The sequence below is a fragment of the Alosa sapidissima genome, chromosome 18, assembly GCF_018492685.1.
Source record: "Alosa sapidissima isolate fAloSap1 chromosome 18, fAloSap1.pri, whole genome shotgun sequence".
Lineage (NCBI taxonomy): Eukaryota > Metazoa > Chordata > Actinopteri > Clupeiformes > Clupeidae > Alosa > Alosa sapidissima.
The window spans coordinates 22307672-22331810 of record NC_055974.1 but is presented as its reverse complement, the minus strand read 5'-3'; the positions used below and the strand labels follow the sequence as shown (position 1 = coordinate 22331810).

The following is a 24139-nucleotide window of genomic DNA, read 5'->3' as shown; positions in this document are numbered from 1 at the left end:
AGATGAGTTGTTCTGCATAAAGTCCTGGCAGATTGGGATTCCTTGCCGAGGCTTGCGGTTTGCCCAGCTGAGGCTGGGGAGTCGTTTAGTCGCTGTGCAGAATAAAAATGCGTGGTCTGGCTGTGAAAAAGATGGAGAGCGAGTCAGCAGATCTGACAGACGCTGCAAAGCAAAAAAAAAAAAAAACGTCACAAGGAAAAGACCCAGCGCAGCCAGAATAAATTTTCCTCTAGAAACTGGAAACCAAGGTAAGAGATTATTACAGCATTTTCCCCCAGCTCTTAAAAAAAAGCTCGTCTCCAACCTTGGACCCTGGGACCTCTTGGAGACTATACTGTATATTTACACTAGCGAATGAGACCACTGCTCCTACTGTATAAATGTATATGATCCAATCAGGCAACGCTATGCATCAAAAAGCATGCAGACAGACAAAAGTAGGCCTGAAGAAGAACCTATGTTAGCAGCACACACAGTGCTCCCATAACATCCTCAGCCCAAGACCTTCAGCATGAAAGTCGACCTTTAAAATGAGGGCAGGCAGAACATAATAGTCAAATAGACTCATTTTCTCCTTGGTTCCCTTTAAGGGAGGCTTGCATTGTGTGCCCCGCCTGGTTGAATTAATTCCTCTCCTCTCAGGCCACAATGGCCGCGAAGCCACAGATCACAGTGGCTTTGATCCTAATGCCCCAGTAACCTATATCCCTGGCTCTGTCCATGGCCACTGGCTTTCACACTGACATCTCCCCGGATAATACCTGGTGTAATCTTTCCAGCCGGCTGGCCCTGCACCAAGACCGTGGCTAATTTGCTAATGGATCTGGCCAGGGGTATTCCCCCTCTTTTTCTTTTGCCTCCTCACGGGGCAATTATTAGCCCACCCCACTCTCCACCCCTCCACCCCTCCACCCACCCTCTTTCGACCCCAGAGGAAATAATTAGGGTCTGTTGGGGATGAATAAATCTTTGTTTGGCGCCCCTCTGATCCTGCAAACTGTGAAAGCCTGTCCTCAATCTCTCCCTCCATCCTCAGCACTACTCTTTTGCACTAGTCTGTAGTCCCAGTCAGCGCATGCTTGATGATCTGCTTCCTTTGTGGATAATGGCCTCAAGTACTGTAGTGAGGCTATTATACAGGAGTCAGGTACAATTTCAAAGGCACAGCTGCAGGTTTTTTGTCTCTACTCCTGCAATGCTAAATAGATTAAATAATCATTTAAAAAGCTTAAAAAAGCTGCCTTTTTTTAAACGTTGATGAATTAAAAGTGGATAGATTTTTCATGCTCGTCAACCATAAAAAAGTATAACAAGCACAGATAATCTAAAGGAAAGAGAGAGGTATTCTTCTCTGACCTAGACAGGTGATGATGGTGGTGGGGGTCGTGGGGTTAAAAAAAAAGAGAGAAAATTGTATTGCCTAATACAATTTGCCAATCTGAAATGGTTGCTTATTGTACAAACAGGATAACAGAGGGCAACTCAGTCCTCACCCAGCTGTTTGATGAACTGAAGACATGCCAACAAAGAAAAAATTGAGGAGTGTCGGCCGTAAACAAGTGTGGACACCAAGTGGAACTAAGCCACTAATCCTTCTTGTGAAAAAAGAGAGAAACTGTACAAAGTACAAAGTGTACCATCCTCTTCCCAGGAACTCTGATTCACCGTGGGTGATGATGACACAAGCCTGACAAACCTGTTCTCTTCATTATTAGCTAGTGAACCCTTACACTTCATGTGAACGTTAACAAATACAGTTAGTCATGTCTCCGCTCAAACATATTTACAATATTTTAGATATTTACATTCACCTAGATTTTTGACGTTTTTGCTAATTGTTTGTTTGTATTTAGGTATTTGTGTGTGTGCGTGTGTGTGTGTGTGTGTGAGAGAAAGTAGTTGCTTCACCCATACCACCACATAGCTCTAGACAGACAATGACGTTTAGTCATAAGATTTGGAATGTTTTCCTTAGAATTTATGTCCAACCATATCAAAGGGGGCATAAGCCAGTATGTACAATGGATAATTAGGCTCTTAGTGTCAGTTGCTGTGGATTTGTGGTCTCTCTGTAGTGGTTTAGACTACATTACAGAGACCTTAGGGGCAGAAGCTGTGAGGTAATGCTAGTCTATTTCAACCATTCCAAATGATGGGGGTTGCTAGAATTTCCGACCCCGGACAAAATCTGGTCAGAACATTGAATGACTGTGGCTGGCTGATAGCTTGGTGACCTCATTTTTAAAGTTTGCATTTTCATTTCCAAACTTCTTGAACTTTGCAAATTAACTTTCACATTTAAGTGACAAATTTAAGTCGCACAAATATAAAGACTTACCAAGATACTTATAAAGACACCCAATAATGCACTCAACTTCTATAAAAATGAACGCACAATAAATAAATAAATAAATAAATAAATTAATTAAATAGATAGATAAATCTATCATCATTCCCCTACAGGGGAAGCTGTGAGGCAATGCATTGCATTCATGTAGTGGTGGAGATGAAACACACTCAGTATGCCTGGCACTCGTTCCCCGACTCTTGCCTCATAATGTTTTGTGTCTGTTTCAATTAAGTCAGACTAGTCATAAACACAGTGTTGAACAAAGCCCCAAGGAGTGTCAAGAGTGCTTTACAAAAGCTATGATCTGCCGAGACAGTGTGAGAGTGCATGCAGTAATTTAAGGATTTTTGTTTTAATAAGGAGATCTTTGGGCTGATATGTTTCCAGCTGGCTGTACTACAAGTGACTTTATATGTAAGAGGAGGTGGATCGGGTTTCAGTGCAAGATAGAGTGGAAGACACCAAGACGTTAAGAAAAATCACAATATATTATGCATTTTTCTCAAAACACTTCTTAACACCAAATACAAATAATAAATTAGAAGCACACCTGCGAAAGTAGGCGACAACAGCACCTGCAACCAACCAACCAACCAATCACACACACACACACACACACACACACAAGGTTGAGGCACTGTTATCATCCAGTTACCAAAGGTATATTTACATTGTTTTTCACACATCTTATGAATGCGGAAATATCACAACATCCAAAAAACAAACAGATCTGTCTAAAATTTAAAATATTCAAGTGTTAAAAACAAGGCTAAATCTGTGTTTCTTTGGAGCAGAGTATGTGCCTTTCCATAGTTTACAGGTCAGATCCACAGTCTGTGAAACACTGAAATACATACACCATTTCAGCATGTCAAGGGTCCAAGAACAAAAAAATTCAACACATCTTGGATCGACAGGTGCATTGGACCAAAGGTCGATGAACATTGAAAAAAAATTCTGCATGCGGTCTCAGTTCAAAAAGTAAAAACAAAAACATTGGTTTTGCCATGACCAGAAATTGCACTTGGTAGCTCCTACCACTTGTAATCACTAAAGGAAATGTCCATTTGTGACCCATGATCCTCTCAGAAACCAGGCTCCCAGCACGAGTGAGGGCTAATGCCAAAATAATTGCTCAATCCCTTTTTACCACATATTACTCGGGTTAGAGGCCTTAGCCATTGTATCTGAGAAGGTCAGGAGGGGGTCTGGGTGGGGGTTGGGGGGGTTAAGACATGTGGAGGCACTGTTGCAGTCTTTGGAGCAAAATGTTCAGAGCACGCGTGCAGTGGGCCCGTGAGGGGACATTTGTGTCTTGTGCGGGATAGTGAAGTCTCTGGAGTGGTCTTGTCATCACCATAATAACTATTATTATTAAACCCTTATTTTGCTACCATCACATGAGCGGGGCAGGGCCCAGGGTGCCATGCAGGTTGTGTGTGTTTTGGCTAGTGGTTCTGGGAGGGGGGAATGGATGTTGTGGATGGGGGAGGATTAATGCAGACTATAGGGAGGAGGGGGGGGGGGGGGGGGGGGGGCAACAGGTTCAACCAGAGGAACCCAGTGACCTCCTCCCGCATTGTAACCAATTCTGGGCCGTATCAGGGCCAAGTGTGGCCCTGATGAGGACACAAGCTACCCACTATCTGGGCCTCAACGTTGCAGCAACGAAGTTTCAATATTGCAGTCATCAGTCAGCAGCATACATTAGGAGGTGGAGCTGGGGGAAGCAAGACAGGGGGAAGAGTCAGTCCAACAAGGAGCCTGTCCCAGCTAACGGGAAGTTAGCCACAACAAGCTAAAACACCACAAATAATCAACCAAAAATATAGTACTCGTCCGTCTCCACTCGAGGACGCAATGGCGGGGGCTTCTTGAGAAGGTCCTCGTCGTCTACGCTGGTAGATTTTTCTGGAAACCCGTTGGTCATTTCTGTTGGCGACGGTTGATTGGGGAGGTCCTCACCCAGGTCCTCTTCTAGGTCCTCTCCTAGAGTGTCCAGGTAGCTGCCCACCGATATCCCATCCAGGCTGTCGCTGCAGTCATGGAGGCTGTTGCAGCTGCCCCGCTGGGAGGTATCCTGGCTATCCGATAGGCTGTACAGGCTGCCCGTCAAGCTGCTTTCACGGCTGGCCACTCCTGCCCGCTCCTCCATCACCCAGCGGATAGACTCTATGCCATCGTTGATGGTCAGGAGTTGGTGCATCAACTTCACGTCGATGGCACGTAGGTGGGCCTGCAGAGTTTAGAAATCAACATGATATTATTATGAGTATAAACTACATCAAAATAATAATAATAATAATAATAATAATATTATAAGCCTTGTAGTATGGTATCTGTTTATGCCTTTATTGGGCTAATTAATAATGACTTAAAATGTAATTTGTATCTATGATAAGAGCCTGTAAAATTAATCATAATAAAGATGGATGAAGGATAGTGGATGAACTACAAGGGTCACATATAAGTTCCTTGAATCAGCTTAATGTGTTTTTAATTGGACTTTTAATTTACATTGGACTAGATGTGATTCTCTCCCAGGCTTACTAATCTGATAACGTTAATGGTGACATGACACAACTAGAAGAGCACTGCAATATCATAAAACCTGTTAACACCATCTGGTCCAACAGGTCTTGCGTGTGTCCTCTGGTTGACCTACAGAAGCCCTCTCTGACACTCTGACACGTTAACCCTGCCTGTGCCTTCCCCTTTGACCATAATTACCGCCTCCTCAGGCTGAGACACGGTTCAGTCAAATCACTCAGCCGCCAGAAGGGAGTCAACTGATGCACACGCGCGCACGCACCCACACCCACACCCTAAAGCCTCACAATTAGCAAATTAGCGAAGACGAGCAAGTAAGAGTGAGTAACAGAGTGGAAAGAGAAACGAACACAGACTCCACTCCCTACTGTGGTCATCGTCGCTACAGGTCTCAGTCCACTTCATGATCATGAGGTCCTATAGAGCCATATGGCAGAGGTCAAAGCTGATAGGCCTATCGTCTTGTACAGGCAATATGTGACTTTGAGACTTTGGGCTGAGCTACACCAGGCACGTAACTGAAGCGTTCCGTTCGCGTTGCGTCTGCTGCAACAATTAGCTTCTATTATAATCAATGGAAGTAGCTACACCAGACGTGACAGTGGGGCGTACGTTCAAAAAAAATAGACCATTCATCTAAAATGGATTTTACGCGTCGCGAACGGAACGCTTCAGTTACGCGCCTGGTGTAGCTCATACCTTTGCGTTGAGAGTGTGGGTTATGGAACACCAACAATGGGTTGATAGCCACAAAAATAAAAGTTGCCTCTCCTTCTAAAAACAAAGTCATAAACCTTAACAGAGGTGCCGCCGTTCCTCATTGTCATTTCCTGTATGATTCAGCACTGTTTATTTGAGCACTGCTTTCCCAACGCACTTTACTGGGCAAGCAATTACAGGCACTTAACATGATAATCGCTCCCACGCAAGTTTATCACCCAGCGCGCAGAGTGTGCAGCCTGTGTGTGTGTGTGTGTGTGCGTACGTCTTGGTGGATCTTTTGCCCTACATACGTATGGAAACAATTAACATGCTCACAACTTGTGAAAATACTAAGCCAGCAAATCATAATAGGCTTTATGTCCTGCTTATATGTAGATGTAACCTATATAACCTAATATATTAGCCTACATAGCCTAATATGCATGGCTGCATTATATTGACTATATAGCCTAATATACTAGCCTCCATAGCCTAATATGCATGACTGCATGCTGCTATGCTATCCCATGCAGCTGGCATGAGCCAGGAGGCCCTTAGATGTTTGGGGCTGAGCTCTGATGGGAGTCATAATGCATTCAGTGTTTGCTTTAGTGACTCCAGCCAGCCTTTTCTATGCTCATGATGGACTCACTTTGGTCATTGCGGAATGCGCCGGTGCTGGTCATCTCAATTAAGGATCAGAGATGACTGAACCCATGCAGCTGCTGAACGAAGAGAAAGGGGGCCCTTGGTTACCACGGCTGTTTACTTTACAACCACTCCAGTTGTGGCGAAACAACAGTGTTATCATACAGCTGGTGCTGGAGACAAAGGCTGATTCACTTTACCACATTACAAACAAAAGATGGTATGTAAAAGGGAGTGGTTTTACTGTGGAATCAAGGCATATTGTCCACTGTTTATCTTTGTTGTGTGTTACAAACTGACCAAGCTGTCATGAGATAAAGTACAGGCGTGTCACACAGTATTGGCTCACACTCATAACTTAAGTATACTCAAACAGAAGTATTCTGACAAAGCAGCTGACTTGTGTATGAGACTAGAGACTCACGTCTATGAAGACAAAGAAAAACACTGCTTGATAGGATTAAAGATTAGGTGGTTGCTATAAGAACTAAAGACCAGCTGGTTAGACCATCAGGTCCCAAATTAGCTGGTGACAATGATTAGCTATACAAAGGGAAGAGGTAGGGGGTTGTCGACAATGAAAACAATTATCCGATTTGGATTGAGAAACTCATTTCTAGAGGTATGGTCACAAATATGTGCTTAGAACGTTCGCAAACCGAGAGTTCTACACTATGATGTGACAATTACCCTCAGGGAATTTTCCCATAGACTGTATAAAGAACACTGAAACTATAGAACGTTTGCGTAGAATTCTAGAAGGAGCCAGGGAAAATAATTCACTCCTCAATAGGTTAAAGACAAAAACTAGCACTTTTTACTTCAGTCACTTCAACAACTTCTGGGTTCTTCTGGCTGCAGCGCTAAACATAAACAGGATACTACATCAGCCAATAGCTGAACATCCTGCACAATTCCACACTTTTTTCTCAATGGGAACCAACTGTTGTCAATCCCACAAGAAAAGAAAAAAGTTCCAGCTCCACTTCCTTCCATTCAACACACACATGTGCACAGATGTGCGCAGACACACACACAGCCGCCACATGGCAACATGGGCCGGCACTGAACACGGCAACAGCCGGTAAAGTCAGAGGAGTAACCAAAGACCCCCGACCCTGGCAGGACGTGGACAACACGAGACCATCTGCTCTGCTGGTCCTAATCATGACCTAAAGCCTTTAACTGGGGGGGGGGGGGGGGGGGCATGGGTGCATGGGGGGGATACGGTCATTCTAATGTGTGTCATATAGGGTAAAGTTCACCACAAGTACACCCTCTTTGCAAATGCCCCAATCTAAAAGTTTAATTTTTTCAAGTAGCATGGGCGGGTTGTGAGGTCAAGTAGGACACACGTTTACCAACAAGGCGTGAATCACATCACGGCTAGCTGTGAGTGTGTGAATGGCCCATTCTGACTGCCTGCACAGAGGGTGGTGACGTCACACTTTGGACGATGGGGTTGGCGCTTTACAGGACAAGCAGTCATGACTCACATGTGTGTTATTACTCGTGCGATATGCATGCAAGAGAGGGCTGGCAGTGAAACTTTGCTTAAACAGGGCTTTGTTCAAGAGTTTCATTAGTTGCTGAAATGGGGGTGGGGGAAGGGAAGACGACAAGTATTGAAGTAGGCTGGCCTGTAGTGCAGAATGCACAGGCAAGCTCTGAACCAGAGCAGGACATTTTAAACTTTCACTTTAAATGACAGTTTCAAAGGCAATTGCATGGAATTTCAACTTTATCAGTTAAGTTTCCAAATTAGATGCTTTTCAGATAGGCCTACAAGTCCCTGATCTCAAAAGAGATATTTAGAAATCAGTGGATGTAGCCAAACACATATAGGCTACACACAGCCTGTTCTCTCTTCTACAGGTTCTAGTGCAGGGAGGGAGGGAGAGAGACAGAGTTTGTAGCGTAACGTATAGTCTGTGGTCAGGTTAAATTAGATACTCACCATTTCCTGTTTTAAAAATAACATCTTGCTCTCCAGTCGCTTCAAGTCCGCAGACGTGTGGTTCTTCACAGTCACCGGCGTCGCGAGCCTCTTTTCCTCACTTTTAGTTTTCAGGTCTCTCTCGTTGAAAGACCTAAAGAGACTTTCTGGAATTTTGCGACCCAACTTCATCTCAAGATCCTTAAAATCCGGCAACCCGTTCTCTTCGTCCATCGTTGAAATGTGATGTGATTAAAACAAAACTGAATGAATAAATAAATCAAAACGCGATTAAAATATCACAGTTGTGGAAAACCTGCCCACTGAAACAGTCACTTGGTGCTCCGAAAACAACACTAACCAACACTAGTTATCAGACTCTCTTTTCTACACTCAAAGTTGTCCACTCCCCTTTTTTTCCTGCGAGCATCCACAAACGCGAATCACGCTTATTCGCATATTAGAGACCTACAGCTCCGACTGAATTATGCAGTATTTCAGTGTGGATTACCCATCAGTGCAATCCGCTGACCAATAACTTGTGAATAGCAAACCATCTGTAGCGGGAGCAAGGAAGGATCCTAGTTTTTGTTTGGTCTGATCCAGCCCTCCAAGCGTCCAGGTGCCAGACAGAAGTCAGTATGGACTGTACAAGTCAGCATGCTGTATCAGTGACTTGACCGAGTCTGTAATTTAAAACTTCAGACAGGTGGACCACAAGCCGACACGCCCTTTTACCGTAATAGCAGGATTAGCAGCACTAATTAAGCAGTATTTTCGACGCGTGAATATTGTATTGAAGCCTACTTTACTTTTAGCATTTTATGCGTTGCGCATGGAGTTATTATTTACCACTTTATCTCCAACATTTTTTATTCTGTTTTACATCCTATCCTAAGGTGCTAGCAGGCAATAAGAATACAAAAAAAAGGTAATTTTGTGTAAATCCAAACACAGTAGCCTATCACCTGTAAAGGCTGCTGAAGTGTTACATTTGTCTCTGAATTTAGAGTTTGGGATTTAGAGTTCATATTTTCATTTTTCTTGTTGCTTGCAGTTCATATGCAGGAATCCAGTACTTTGAACATTTGGACAGTATTTATACTACACTGTACTTCTGAGAAGTACACCTTTTTGTCCCATAGCTGCAGTTATTTTTGTAAGAGTCTCCAAGCTGCAGAATACCTTATACCTACCACTGGTCCCAAACCCAAGAGAAACATAGCAAGTGTGAAGACAAACGATGGTAGTCTGTCGATATCAGTGTAGTCATACATGCTCAGGATTCGGCTGAGAAAGGACAAACACAAAGCACACTACTTCTGCACTATCGCCCTCTAGTGGCGGCACACACGAACAACACTATTCCTATCCAGCAAACATACTTTTTATTTTTTATTTTTTATTATTTATTTTAATCATTGGCAGATCTTCCGGAGGCATTTAAATTATAGTGTTACAATTACCATCCAACCAACATATCCATGGCCAGGCTCCAGTTTCCATCGGGGAAGTGAATGGGCCTTACCACAGTTTGTCCCTTTTAGCATGTGGGCCGCTGGGCCCTATAGGCTACCGAAACAGTGACTTAAAGGAGGGATCCGGGATCTTGGGAAAAAACGGTACAAACAAGCTAGATTTTTTAAAATGCACGATCTTCCTTCAGGCCTCCCTCCAAAGCTCTCCCCAAAGCACACAAACATGGAGGGGGAGGAATAGATGGCAGTTTGATAGACCTATCACCGTCCAGCTGTTTGTCTTACCTTTCATTGGATGTTTTTGGATGGGGTTTTTTTTATTTATTTATTTTTATTACAGCTCTATCAATTCCACAGGTGACTTTTTTGTTTTGATGTCAGACCATCTAATTAGTTGACTGCAATCATTCATTAAGTGAACCTCACTTAAATAGGCTACCTAGTTTGTGGTTGGTTACATTGATATGGATCACATGATTGGAGGTCAGCTGATTTGGGATCACATGGTTGGAGGTCATCTGATTTGAGAGTACTTTGATGAGACTTGAGACCATTGTTGTAGTGAGAGTGCATTAATCAAGACATGACAATGTACACATTAATTACATTTCCTGCTTCCTAGTTAGTTTCTCCTGTGAAAAAGGCAAAGGTTAGAGATATAATCAAAAGTTGTTGTAGCAGCAATATATGACAATGGGCCCACCATGAGGTCATACCATCATGTGGTAGGGTAATTAATCAACAGTACACATGATCAGGAGTTTGATCAGTATAGAAACATTAGGACTCCTTACATAACATTCTATATGTTATCTTAATGTAGAGGAAGTAGATTGGGAACCAAATAGAACGTTCAAGCATTGTTTTTGTTTTTATTGTTGAAAGGGTCTATACTAATAATGATTGTGTCAGCCACCACTCCAACTGCACACTAATTAAGTTTGCAGATGATGCTGCCCTAGTCAGTTTTAATGAACAGGACTACAGGTCTGAGGTTGACCACTTCCATGATTGGTGCAATCAATATATAATATACAATCAAAATTCACTAATCTTTAACATTTCAAAAACAAAATAAATGGTGATTGATTTTAGGAAAAGGCACCCTCCAATGCAACCTGTTACTATTCATAAGGGACAGTTGAGACTGTGGAGAAGTATAAGTATCTGGGCAGTAGGGTTTCTGCCAACACACTAGCAAGATAGGCTACTCAAAAGCACAGCAACGGCTCTATTTTTATTTATGCAGACACAACAACTCCGACATTTTGTTTTATTTAACTTTTATTCAGAGTGTGGTGACTTTCGCCATCCATTGCTGGTGTGTGTGTGTGTGTGTGTGTGGGTGTGTGTGTGGGGGGGGTCTTTCTGTTCAGAACAGGAAAATGCTGGACAAGGTGACTAAAATGGGCAGAGAAATTACCGGATCTGATATTAAAAGCATCGCGTCAACGTCTGCAATGTTGTTGGATGTTTGTGTCTTTTTTTTATTGTTTATTGTTATTTATTGTTGTCTGTGCTTAATATTAAATGTGGCTCCCTTGAGTGCAAAATAAATTCCCCTATATGTATTCATAAGTGTAAACATAAGTGTATATAGGCGTGATGTCAGGTAGCCTATGGGGTGCGTTCGTAAATTCAATCTGACACTCTGAAAATAGAATAACGCACGGTTAAAGTGTTTCAGAGTGTGCTCGGGACGCTTGGAGTGGCAATTTACAAACACACCCTATGTTAACCTCAGCTGTAGCCTAAACCTGCGCCTCTCAATTGGGTTTAGGCAACCCAGGGTCTGGAAAATGTAACCAGCATGAAAAGCTGGAAAGGTCTACTAGACTAGGCTACCAACTTCAACTCCTTATAGTTTAAGCATTCTGTGCCATCTTCGCTGACTGCTAGCTGTTTTGTTGGTCACATAGGCCTACTAGCCGAGGCCTACACTTTACATGTAGGCTAATTTACTTCATTAGTTTATGAGCATTACATCGTTTATAATACACACACACAAATAAAGCTCACAGGAGTGAAAAAAAACTGTACATTTCCTGCTAGGCCTATGTTTTTCAAAATGGCACTGAAAAGGAAAAACAATACAAATAGCCTGTTTCTTGGGTGAATTTATTGTTTTCAACAACTTAAGTTAGAATTAGTGATCTGCTCACAAGATTACGGAAAAACAAATATTATGTTTACAAATGTACATCATACAAGCATGTGTATGTAATTAATTGTTAGCACCTACATTTTAAATACCTACTAGTAATTATCTTACACCTAGGAAAAAAAGCCTCACATGAGTACATCAGCAACAAATATTATCCAAAACTCATTCAATTATGAGTTTGTTTCCAACTTGCATTTTTAAAACAGAACAATAAAAAAGTGGTTGGTTAATTTATTTTTAACCCTTATACGACTGATTGTGTTTTGACTGCGTGTCTGTCATGGTCATCGTAGCGCTGGTACTGTTCTCCTAACAATGGCTGCCTGCCCTCCATCCTATTGGCTTTGGAACGCACGGCGCAGGTTGTGATGGAAAAGATGACCGCCACGACAATGAGGGCAGAAACCACGGTGATGGAGATGATCTCAGTCAGAGTGATAGGGCGAGCTGCAGGACAAAAACAAGGCAGACAACACATGAGCTTGGCTTATCATAACAGAGGTATACAACACATGAGCATAGCCTATCATAACAGAGAGGTATACAGCACATGAGCGTAGCCTATCATAACAGAGGTATACACATGTGACAAAATACACAAATTCATCTGTTAATCTAATTCTTAATTTTGTCTATATAGTATTGTGTATACTTTTACAGCAGGCACGTGCAGAGAAGGGGGGCTACAGGGGCTCTAGCACCTGCCCTTTTGCCCCTTTGATGTCCAAGTGCCCTTTTGACAAGACCCGTTTTTTACTTTTTAAAATTTTTAATACTTCTGCTAGTTCCAACGTGAATATTCGCTAAAGTGTCTCATTAATAGTTTGCGAAATTAGAAATTTACAAAAATAACAATTTTCTGTGTTAATTGAAATGCCTTGCGGCCACCAATCCGTGACGTCATACATTCAGTGAACTCCCAGAAGGTGCACGCAGGCACAGTGGTGCAGGAGACGTTTGGGAGCACGGTAAGGTCACTTGGCAGTTAGCCTATCTGAACATGCAATAGTATTCAGCTTAGAGATAGAGAATAAAAATTTTTTTTAAAGTTGTTTCATGTTTAATGAAGTAGGCCAGTGTTTCTCAAACTTTTTCAGACGAAGGACCACTTAACCAATAAAAAAGAAATGCACGGACCACCTAGCTTAAAAAAAAAAAAAAAAAAAAGATTAGACCTACTTCAATAGTATATTAGCCTACACAATAGGCCTACTCACTGAACCACCTTGATTATTGTCTCTGCACTTTGCTTATTGTGTCAGAGGATTCATATGATTTAAACTGGCATATCTTGCATAGACAGTGTTGCAGAACTGTTTGGATTTACATACAAGTTGGTTCAATATTGCAAACAACTCATCTATATTATATTTTATCACGTCTGCTCACGGACCACTTGGGATAGCTTGCGGACCACACTTTGAGAAACACTGAAGTAGGCTATCAAACCCATGGTCTATCCATTTCAATAACCTGGCAGCTTCGAAAATCTAAGGCTGAACGTTCATAACATATTCTGTTTAGGTTACTATGTTATAGTAGCTTAGGTTAGTAGACCTAGTTCATAAAACAGAGTAGGCAAACCTTTTCTAAATCGTCATAAGCCGACGACATAGGCTACTGTAGTTGTTTAACTAACCCAACTCCACACATCGTTCTCTGTTTACAGTAGGCTACATTACGCGCCATTTCACTCAGTGGCCACACGCACAGCACGTGAATCTGCAAGCACCAGCTTGCTAATGTTGGTAGTTCACTGTGATAAACATTAAAATTATAGCCTGACAAGCCAGACTAGGCAATAACATATTTACTGCCGCTAGGGTGCGTCTAGATTTCTAGGCTATTAAAATTAGCTTTGAATTTAATCAATAAGATGTAGCCTTATAGCCTATGATCTCTGTGTAGACAATAGCCTAATGAAAACTAAAAAGACCTATCTGTCTGTGCCCTGGCTACAGTAGGCCTACAGTACATGCACTCCTATTGAATTTTCAGAACCAAGGAGAGAAATGAGGAAAATGTGTTACAGCTCTGTCTGCTATTTACACCCATTCTTCTTGATACATAATGAATAAATATGAAAATGTATCAAATGTTTATCAGTACATTAGACTACTTTGCAAATTGCTAAACGATATAATAGCCTGTAGCACCATCATCACTGAAATAGCATAATGCTAGAATTTAAATGCAAAAAAAAATAAAAAATGTCCAGCTCAGGTTCAGATGATTAAAGCTTTATAGGCTAGGGAATGTAAAACTTAAGTTCCAGTTTACACCATTCAAATTGTGTGTATCTTTCCTAGCTTTCGTATGCATTATGTTCTATAAAAGATGATATTATATTCTGCAGTGCAAAGATGCCCACTAAAGACAGGAAGCGAAAGCAGAGGGAGAAGGAGCTGCGGGAGGTAGCAAAAGGCAGTGTTTTATTTTGATATAATTTGCATGTAGCCTATGTATTCTCTATTGGGTTTTAATCAAAATTAAGTTTTAAATAAAGTTAACACGTTTTCTGAAAATTTTGTTCCATGTGCCCTTTTTTTTAAATTTGAGCCCCTGCCCCTTCAAAGGTCTCTGCACGCCCCTGTTTTGCAGTAAATCTAGACTTCTAAAAGAAAAGAGAGATAGAGAGAGGAAAAGCAACTTATTTCTACACAAGTTTATAAGAAAGTGACAGATGCCAAAGCTGTACACAAATATTAGTCCAGCTAATAAATAAACTGAATGGGTCATAATTTACATGAGCATTAGGTGTTACGTATGGAACGTTAACACAGAATACATACCAGGCCAGTCAGCCTCATAGGAATATCCAAGGTTCTCAGGGGCCGTCACAAACATCTCCACGTTAGTTACCGGGGGCCAGAACGGCACCATGTTGTACTCTCTGTTGTGACCAATGGGGGCATTCTCCAAGGGATAAACAGCAGACTCTGCCAATAGAAAGAGGGACAAGAGAATGTTAGGACAAATCTATGCTATGCCACTGTAAAGAGGACATAGCTAATTACAGTGCATGAAAATGCACTGTTCTGTTATCCGAAGTCTTCTTCTTCTTCTTCTTCTTATTCTTCCCACCAAATTTCTGCGTCTAATTCAGCTTTAACCGTTTAACGTAGAAACTTCATTCAAACTTTGTAACGTAGGTCTTGAAAAGGACACGTGGGGAATGTATTTTTCACTTTTGTAAACTTTATACTTTTTGAGATATTAATAAAAAAACAAGCTTATTTTTCCCCATAGACTTTGTATTAGCACTATGACATCACCATGGACTAATTAACTTGATTTGCACCTGTATCAACTTCCAGCTGCTCACTACTAGGACCCATCAAAGGGCCAGTTAAACTGATTGCACCTGTATCAACTGCTTTCTGCTTAACTAGGCCAACTCTCTCTGTGTCTCTCCATTCTACAAGGATATAAGGCACATTCCATCCAACTTTCTATCCATTCATCCTCTTCAAACCATTCACTCATCCACCCATTAAACTATACATCAACATCCATTGTTGATGCCTATCAACATCCATTCAACTTTCTGTCTATCAACATCCATTACACTATCTACATTCAACTTTTAAACTATATACTCTGTCTCAGGCTTTAAGCATACAATCTGGCTCTCTTAAGACTACTATTTCCTCTGCCCACAACTGTTTCAAAATACATGTCCTCACTACAATAATTCACTATTAAATAATTTAACTATTTAAACTACTTAACTATTTAACTGTTCAGCCATTTCAACTGTCAGTTGTTATCAACTATGACTCCTGCCAACTGTTTCCCAATAAAAGTTTGTTTGGCATTTTATGTTAATATACAGTATGTTTATATTTTCATGCACTGGTAATTTCCTCGAAATTACATTTTCTAGTTGTATATCTTACTTTTCTTTTGACACGGCAAAGTTGGAATAAGTAACAACTGGTGTAAGAACAGAATGGTTTTTTTTTATCTTGGATGTTTCACATTACAGGGAGTTGTGGAATTATATCACAATGATCCACTTTTAAAGGTTTTTCTCACTGACAGGTGTTATTTTTCTTCTGTTAAGACACTGGGAAGTGCTATCAAACCTTTCATCACCTTTCCTCTCACACCCTTGGTTTCCTGCTACAGAAGTTGCAATAACACTTTCCTCACTAGTGGTGTGATGCAGCTCCGCTCTGCACGCCGCGCCACACACACACTCACCAGGGTGCCGCCGAAGCCACTCGTCGAAGATGGCGTCGGTGAAGGTGTGCAGGAGGACGAAGATGGGGTCGTTGGGCGAGAGGTGCGTCTGACCCCCGGTGCCGTTCAGGAAGAGGTGAGCCAGGTTATGCAGGCTTCGCACCACGGGGTCATATGTACCCTGCGGGTGGCTGTAGCCTGGCAACCATGAAAAGAAAACATGTGTCATGACTGTTTGTCCGACCGAGGCGCCCTTTGTGGACAACTCCAGCTGAAATGTCTTTTTCAGTGAAAAAGATGATTGTGGAAGCCTACTTTATGTTAGGACTTAAATGTGCATCAGTGGAAAATTTGACTGAAAAAGCTTATACCATTTAACATAGATTTAAATATTGTTGAAAGGCTCCTTCCCTCTTCTTCTTGTTCCCTTTTCATTCCTCTGCAGGTCTTTTCACCCCCCCCCCCCCACACACACACACACACACACACATACAGATCACTCACTGACCCTCGATGGAGTTGCGGAAGCTCTCAGTGGAGGTGGAATAGAACGGTGGCGTGTCGAACATGTTCACCTCCAGACAGTCGGCCACATCTTTGGGCTCCGGTAGCCGCTGCACCATGGGCCGCGCCACGTTCCCCGCCGGGTTCCTCCGGATGGGGCTCGTCTCTGTGTCTGCAGGGGGGGTGGTAAAGGCCATGATGGTATTATATTGTGTGTTCCATTTGTACATGCTGATGGCTTGTGTTGTGACAACCCGTAACTTGTGAAATGTTGTAAGAATTCGGCGTGAACTAGGGGTCCTTTGATTTGTACGACATTGCGTCTTGTCAGACGAGTTTTTTTTTTTTTTTTTTTGGGGGGGGGGGGGGTGGGAGGGCGTGCACGTCATGGCTTGCCACTTTAGCCAAAAATTTGGCAGAAATAGACTACAGCCATCTTGTTCAAAATGGAGTTTCACAGGGCACATTTCTGGCACCAGCTAGAGTTAACCAAGTAGGTTCCACATTACAGATGGATACAGTGGTAAACACAGAGTGCTGAGATACTGAAAGGTAAAACCTAGCATGAGAATGCAAGTGGCAACAGCATCCAGACCACATACAGTATATGGGTTCAAGCGCCAATGGTGGCCTAGGGGGTTAGATTCCCATTGGCAGCCAATCCCACACCCATATTTCCCTCATCTTGTATCCTTTCTCTCTCAACTGTCCTTTCAATATAAAAAAAAACAAAAAAACAAGTAGCATGAAGCACATGTTCCCCAACGGGTTCCTTCTGATGGTGCTAGTCTAAGGAGTGAGTGTGATGAGAGAGCTGAAACGCTAAGTGGTGTGGGGCTACACAAGCTAGCACTTAGCATGTCTTATTCTCTCTCTTCAGTAAGTGCATGTTCCCCAATGTGTTCCTTCTGTTATGGGCTGTGAAAAGAAGGGAGGCATTGGAGATAGAGCTGAGGCACTTAGGACTGAACACACATAACACTTCAAAATTCCTGCTGAGTGTTGTTGTCAAATATGATTCTCCTTGTTCCCATGGAGATCCTCCTGATGGAGCTCAATTTCTGCGTCTTTAGAGGGGGCAAGGACAGAGCTGAGATGCTGACGTCTCTTTCAGACAATGGCTCCAGCAGTTGTGCTACTACTAGGCTCCACTGGCTTATCCAACAACAGGTGCTCTTTAGTGATGTGGGTACAGTTCATGAAGATCACAAACTCCTGGCAGTAGCTGGTAACACCCAGGACAAAAAAAGAGGCACTCCATCTTTAGGTGAATGTAAGTTTATGGGGGCGGTGGTAGTGTAGTGGTTAAGGAGCTGGGCTAGTGTGCAGTAGCCTGAAAGTTGTCGGTTCAATTCCCGGCTTCCACCGCTGTGCCCTTGAGCAAGGCACTTAACCCCAAGTTGCTCCGGGGACAATGTGATCCCTTGTAATATAGCTGACATATGTAAGTCACTTTGGTCAAGAAGTGTCTGCTAAATGTAATGTAATGTAAGTTTATATATTTTCCAGAACATAGGCAAACGGATAGTCTCATTCAGGCAGTCGGTGAGGTTTGGGAAAAAGTGTAGCATTTGCCATGCCTGCAGTGTCCAATGCTGTCAGGTAACTTATTCCCAGCCTACCGTACCTGCAAGTCGTCACATTTTGCTATCAACTTGCTATCAACCCACCACTTCCCTTCACACCTCCTGTGTTGAATAGCCTACCTTGGTTAGGAGTAGAACAGGGGTATGGACTAGGGCTGGGCGATAAAACGATAGCGATATGTATCGCAATAGACATGTAATCGATATCAATAAAAAATATGTTCGATAGAACATTAGATAATTAAAACACACACCTCCCGCCTTACGCTGTCCATAAATAAATAGGCTAAATATCTTGCATTGTATGTGCAACTCTACCAGAGTAGGCGATAGAAGTAGGCCTACCTCAACTCGACGAGACGACTGGCTAAATTACTATTAAATCCGGTTAGCATCATTATGCTATTACGCTGCACGAATTTGTTCAAAACTGTTGCATTCAAATTGACTGCTAAGTTCTAATCATTTCAATCCCGATGCAAATGGAAAAGTATTTTCCAAGACTCAAACGGGCCTGTCCCAAGGAGAAAAAGTATTCATTTGAAACTTAAACACACGTGGGGAAACTGAACAGTCTAACCAGTAGGCAAATTAAGCTACTTTGTTTACAATATTTCCAGGCTTCAACCAGTGCTGCTTTTCATTCAGACTTATGTGCACATTTATTTATTTGAGTGTTTTTCGTGATTGTGTTGCCATTTCTTTTCCCTGTTTGCTTTGATTGATAACTGAGGTGATTAAAATCAGAGGAAGGTTAAGTTTAAAATAAAAGTGTTTAAATTTAACTTTTTTTCCCTTCTGGTCCTTATCTGAAATAGATTTTTTTTAAAAATCAATAATTATCGATATCGACCGATATAAAATACTTATATCGTGATACAGTTTTCAGCCATATCGCCCAGCCCTAGTATGGACTCATTGGGTCAATCGACTCCTGCACCATCCTTACATTGCTCTTCATGAGGCTGGCTAGAGACAACACACGTGTCCACTCCGAACACACCCCAAAAAAGTTGATCTATCACCCTTGACGAAATGTGACAAATGCTGATCTTATCGCACGCTTCATGTGTGAATTCAATGCATTTGATTAATGTGTCAAGAAGGGTCAACATGAGGGAAGAGAGGAATGTATGGGAAGTTAAAGCACTTACTGTATGAATACACATGGATGTTTTAAGAAAATAGATTGAGGACAACAATCATAAATAAAACACACAAGACAATATGTATATAAATCCCGAGAAAAGAAAACATTTCAATATGTATCTAAATACAAATGGAATATTTATATTGTACAAACCTGTAAGACAGCCACAGGTTGGAGTTAAATTAAGAATGTTTAAGTTTACTTCTTTCAGTTCAGAGTGCTTTAGGTTTTTAGTATTTATGCACTAAGCATCTATTTCTAAATTACCTCATGTACAAAACATGAGTGTGATTCTCAACTCAGGAGCCAATCAACGCCTTCGCCAAAATAAGTTTAACTGTGTTTTCTCACCTTCGCCAAAATAAGTTTAACTGTGTTTTCTCACCAGTTTTTTTTATTTCCATCTGAGTATTCAGGTGATATACACTCACAGATTCTTGATTATGCATTTAAATGGATTTAATTAAGGCATGCATTCAAAACTTCCTGTAATGTGTTCTATACTGTGTTTTGGGTGTTTCATAATTATGTGTGTATTTGTGTGTTTGTGTGTGTGTGTGTGTGTGCGTGCATGCATGTACATTATGCTTGTTCTTCTTAAAGAACATGTGCATGCATGTACATAGTTATGCTTGTTCTTCTTGAAGTTCAAAGACAATTAAAGGTACCGTTAGTGATTGTAAGCAATTTCTAACCCTTGTTGTCACATTCAGCGAATATCTCCTTGAGTGGACTGTTAAAAAAAGCCCTGGTAGCCTGGGAATGCACAGGCCTGGTAGCCTGGGAATACCCACCCATACTTTCGGCAAATTTGAGATTAGCTCTGCAGGTCCGTCTAGTCAAGAGGTCATTGAATCGCTAAGTATGGACTTGTATTTCTTTGTAATCGAGTAAACAACTGCATTTAAAACCTTCGTTTACAAGATTGCTACACTTTTGAAACGATTTGGTAAGAGTTTAATGTACAAATGTAAGCTTCATTTCACTGCTAGTTACACCCCTCCTGGAAGTCAATGAACCTTTTCCAGGCCCACTCGCAACTGTACAATTGTGAAGGTCTGGGTGATCCCAGGCTACAGCCCTGGCGCCATGAACTGGACACCAACAAATGGACCAAACATATCAAAACTATTTCAGCTAATCACTGAAGGCAGGGGGTAAGAGTTTGGGGATATGGATATCAACTAACATGACGTCATCCAGATTCTCTGGCTGTACTTTTTTTCAGGATAATTCCCAGAATTATTTTTAAAAATATTGTTCAGATGATAAGTCCAGATGACACGTGACTGTGAATCATCTCTGGCCCTGATTCACCAGCTTCAGGCCAAGACTGGGCCACGTTTATCCCACAATCCTCAGCTTTCGGGGATTAGGTCCTGTGAAGTTGTACCTGCCACAGATGGTAAAGGTTCCTTTTTTTTCTTGTTTGTGTGTGTGTGTGTGTGTGTGGGGGGGGGGGATAAGACAAAGTTGGCACATTACACTGGTGTTTTTTTGTTTTGTTTTTTTGGCTGGCAAGTGGATGGGGTAAGCACATTTCACAAACCCGGCTCAGCAGGTGCTGGGAGAAACACAAACCATGAAAAGGACGATAGAGCTCAGATCCGTTCTCTTCTATGAAGGACTTGGAGTTAAAGTCAAATAACAATCAATGTTGGGATATTTTAAAATGTGTGTGAGTGTGCACACCTGTGTGTCTTTGAATGCTGCAGAGCCATATTTGGCTCAAGTAGCTTTTTGTCCTCTAATGAGTCTCTGTGTGACTGTCTCCCATATGAGAAGCTTGTTGCCAATAGAACAGTTTCAGATATGGGAGCAAGAGAGACCCAGTCAGTCCACTTTGTACTTGGTTTCAGCTATTTTTACAATACTTTATAGGGGCACTCCTATAGTTTATTTGTCATCAATTATCCTCTATCACAAACTATTCACCTGGGTTTTTAGGGGTCGCTTACACAGTTGCATTGGTTTTAACTTAAAAATATACAATTCATATAATTGTATGCGTGTGGATGTATGTATGTAGAGTTAAATTAATTAATGAAAGACTGGACTACAGTTTTGACTTTTGCACCATGGCACCATAAATGAAGCCAACAACAAGCAATTACTTGAATTCATAGCAAATATATTTCACTTTGTGTAAGGGCCTTTGGAAAGGGTTTGACGTACTGTTGCAGATGGTGCCTAGTGTGTCGTAGTCCTCCACACTCTCGCAAATGACTCTCCACTGGGAGAATATGGAGTTGGGGCTGATGCCGTTCAAGTCGAAGGAGCTTCGCGCCCCCATCAGGTCATCCGTGCAGATGTCGCACCTGTTCCCACCAATCGCGAAGTTCCAGTAGGGCAGGGCGAAGCTCGGATCTTGCAGCATATCCTGCCAGGTGGAAGTATATACAGGGACGATATAACAAGTACCTAAGCCTATTTCGACCTTCTCTGTGGCATAATAAACACCGAGCCGAGTTAATAACCATAGGCAATAACGCCAATAGGCTAGTGACATTTCACCTGATTGCTAAAAAGAACTTCAACCAGTATCCTACTTCGCAAAAACAAAACAAAACATTTATTTAAACCAGAATGTTACCAGAATATTTTTCTGCACATACATAGTATAGTATATAAAACGTTATTTTAGGGTAGCCTGCTGATATTAAATGGGTGTCATGTTATTTTTAATTAAGGCCAGCATACAGAAATGTAGGCAACAGTGCAAGTAAATGCAAGAGGTCTGATAAAGGGCCTTGGCTTTGGCTCATAAACTTAACAACATTTTCTGGTTAAACACGCCAGACTAAAGCGTGAAATCGCGTAAATAAATGGAACAAACACATCGGCACCACACTCACACCCGCTCTGAATGAGTGTGTGTGTGTGAGAGAGAGAGAGAGAGAGAGAGAGAGTTGTGTGTAATACTTCAGGACAGCAACGTCAAATAGAGGATCTCTATCTCCATCTTTACCTGCATGTCCCGCTCGAGCTGAAGCAGGTGGAAGCGGTGCCAAGTCACGAATCCAGGTCCCTCGTGCGAGAAGTCAACTCCACCGAAACTCAGCTGGCCCGGTCCCAGGAACGTTTTACTGACGGAGTAGTAGTGGGACCACACGAAATAGTTGTAGATAGTGATGTTCTCGAACTGCATAGTGTTCCCATCCGGTCCAAACACCTCAGCGAATCTGCGGGTGGCTATCACTATGTCCGGGTGTACTGTGCGTTTAGCCAGGTCCAGAGCATTCAAGAAAGCGCGCTTCTCATCAGCATTGAACATCATCACGTTTCTTCTCACTGAAGGAAAAATGTTACAGTAATTACTGTGATGTTCATAACATAAAAAGCAAAATACAGATCATTCTCAATTAATGCACATGACTGATAGGCTGTTCGAGTAGGCTTGTGTATGTTGTCAGGTTATGGCATTCAACGTCTAACCAAAATGTCATAAAATGCCAAGAACGTTTTTTTTTTTTTTATGTAAATATGCAGCAGACCCTAATTAACTCTTCCTGTGAGCAATGCTATTCATGATCTTGGCTGTGCTACTTTAAAAAACACCTGTTGCTGAATGGCTCGTCTGGTATTTTCTTGTGTTGTTTCTTTTTGTTATTATTGTTTATTCAGTCTCACCTACGGACACCGGCTGATCACAGTTGGGACCTGTAAGCCCATGTTTGCACCGGCCGCAGTCGAAGCCAGAGAAATTCCCATTGCACTGGCACGTCCGGTTAAAGTAGCGAATGGGCCATCGTTCTCTGTCATCCCGCCCGTCGTGAGGGTACTGTGGTCCGTGTGGTCGCGCATCCGCATTTATCGATACGCACTGTCCCCGTCCCGAACTCGTACCGCAAGGGTCGTTCACCGCAGTTGGCGATGGACAGCACTGTCCGCTGCGGAGTCCCTCTGGTGTCACGCACACCCTTGGAAACTGGGCATTCACAACTACCGCAGTCAACACCACCAGGCACCAGTATTTCCACATGGCGATGAAGCAGGTATGGACAATCTCACAACACCGAATTCTTAGTCACTCTTTTGTGATCTGAGGTCGCTATTTCTTCTGCAGCAACTAAAAAAGTTATTTCCCTTACAGATCCATTAAACAGCACCAATATGTCTACTTTGTGGGACTTTTGCAGAAAGGTTTATGCTATAGCATTTGTTTGTGTAGTGGGGGAACGTGTCGTCTTACATCGCAGTAAGTTTCATAAAAAGCAGCAAAACGAGTGTGGCTTTAAATAGTGGATTAGCGCATGACTGCTTGGATTTCTGATCTCCTCGTGACCACATCACATTTCCTCCTAAATCAGCGGAGGGGAATGGGGCAAGGTTGGTTGTTGAAGGTTCAGTCATGCGTACTCTACCCCCTCAGGCCTCTGTGCAGAGACTACAGCCTACAGTAAAAGAGAAAATATCTGCTGTAGATCTAATTATTTGCTAATACATGTAATGTAAACATGTACATTAAGTAAAACGTATGAAAACAAATTGTATACCTTCAAGTCTGGTAGCATAGTCTATTTTATCATTCATATCATATAGCCTAGGCTTACTGTTAACATAGTATTTTTGAGGAGGCAAGTTAATAGTTAGGCAAGAGATCAATGACAATGATGATTACATCCCAATATATAGCATTATGAAAAGGACTTCTGAAAACTGTAACTCCAAATCATGTAGAATCAAAATGTCACAACTTGTAACTTTGCCACATAGATTCATCACCTCTGTGTTATTTATTTAAGCACGTCTATTTAGTTACTGTCGTTGATTCATGAATTTCAAGCATCTTTCTGGTATTGTTATTAACCTTTTAATTAGCTTTTCAGTCAGCCAAATTCCTTTCCTTCCAAATTCACTCACATGCTCACACAAATTTTTTTTTT

At 41.9% G+C, this 24139-nt stretch overlaps 2 protein-coding genes across 3 annotated transcripts; both read right to left on the bottom strand.

Moving 5' to 3' along the window:
• Positions 1-2819: 2819 nt before the first annotated feature.
• LOC121690378 (leucine rich adaptor protein 1-like) lies at positions 2820-8854 on the bottom strand. 2 transcript variants are annotated; one of them, XM_042070890.1, is made up of 3 exons: positions 8208-8854; positions 4186-4586; positions 2820-4070 (listed from the first exon to the last, which is right to left on the bottom strand). In XM_042070890.1, the coding sequence occupies exons 1-3, from the start codon at positions 8418-8420 to the stop codon at positions 4058-4060; spliced, it is 627 nt and encodes a 208-aa protein (XP_041926824.1). In that variant the 5' UTR covers positions 8421-8854; the 3' UTR covers positions 2820-4057. The 2 variants fall into 2 exon arrangements, with proteins under 2 accessions (XP_041926824.1, XP_041926823.1); XM_042070889.1 differs by having other exon boundaries at positions 2820-4586.
• A 2930-nt stretch (positions 8855-11784) lies between these two features.
• Positions 11785-23433, bottom strand: LOC121689899 (5,6-dihydroxyindole-2-carboxylic acid oxidase-like). Its single transcript, XM_042070136.1, has 7 exons — positions 22884-23433; positions 22222-22544; positions 21429-21633; positions 16522-16689; positions 16035-16211; positions 14621-14767; positions 11785-12275 (listed from the first exon to the last, which is right to left on the bottom strand). Exons 1-7 carry the CDS (start codon positions 23233-23235, stop codon positions 12073-12075), a joined length of 1575 nt encoding a protein of 524 aa, XP_041926070.1. The 5' UTR covers positions 23236-23433; the 3' UTR covers positions 11785-12072.
• Positions 23434-24139: the final 706 nt, after the last annotated feature.

Excerpts from the sequence above, each read along its gene's own strand:
- LOC121690378 (XM_042070889.1), bottom strand. The coding sequence starts at position 8,420 with ATGGACGAAGAGAACGGGTTGCCGGATTTTAAGGATCTTGAGATGAAG. Across the intron at positions 4,587-8,207 it reads TATTTTTAAAACAGGAAATG|GCCCACCTACGTGCCATCGA; the intron begins GTGAGTATCTAA and ends TAAACTCTGCAG.
- LOC121689899 (XM_042070136.1), bottom strand. The coding sequence starts at position 23,235 with ATGTGGAAATACTGGTGCCTGGTGGTGTTGACTGCGGTAGTTGTGAAT. Across the intron at positions 21,634-22,221 it reads AGCTCGAGCGGGACATGCAG|GATATGCTGCAAGATCCGAG; the intron begins GTAAAGATGGAG and ends TCCACCTGGCAG. Across the intron at positions 14,768-16,034 it reads GTGGCTTCGGCGGCACCCTG|AGTCTGCTGTTTATCCCTTG; the intron begins GTGAGTGTGTGT and ends TTCTATTGGCAG.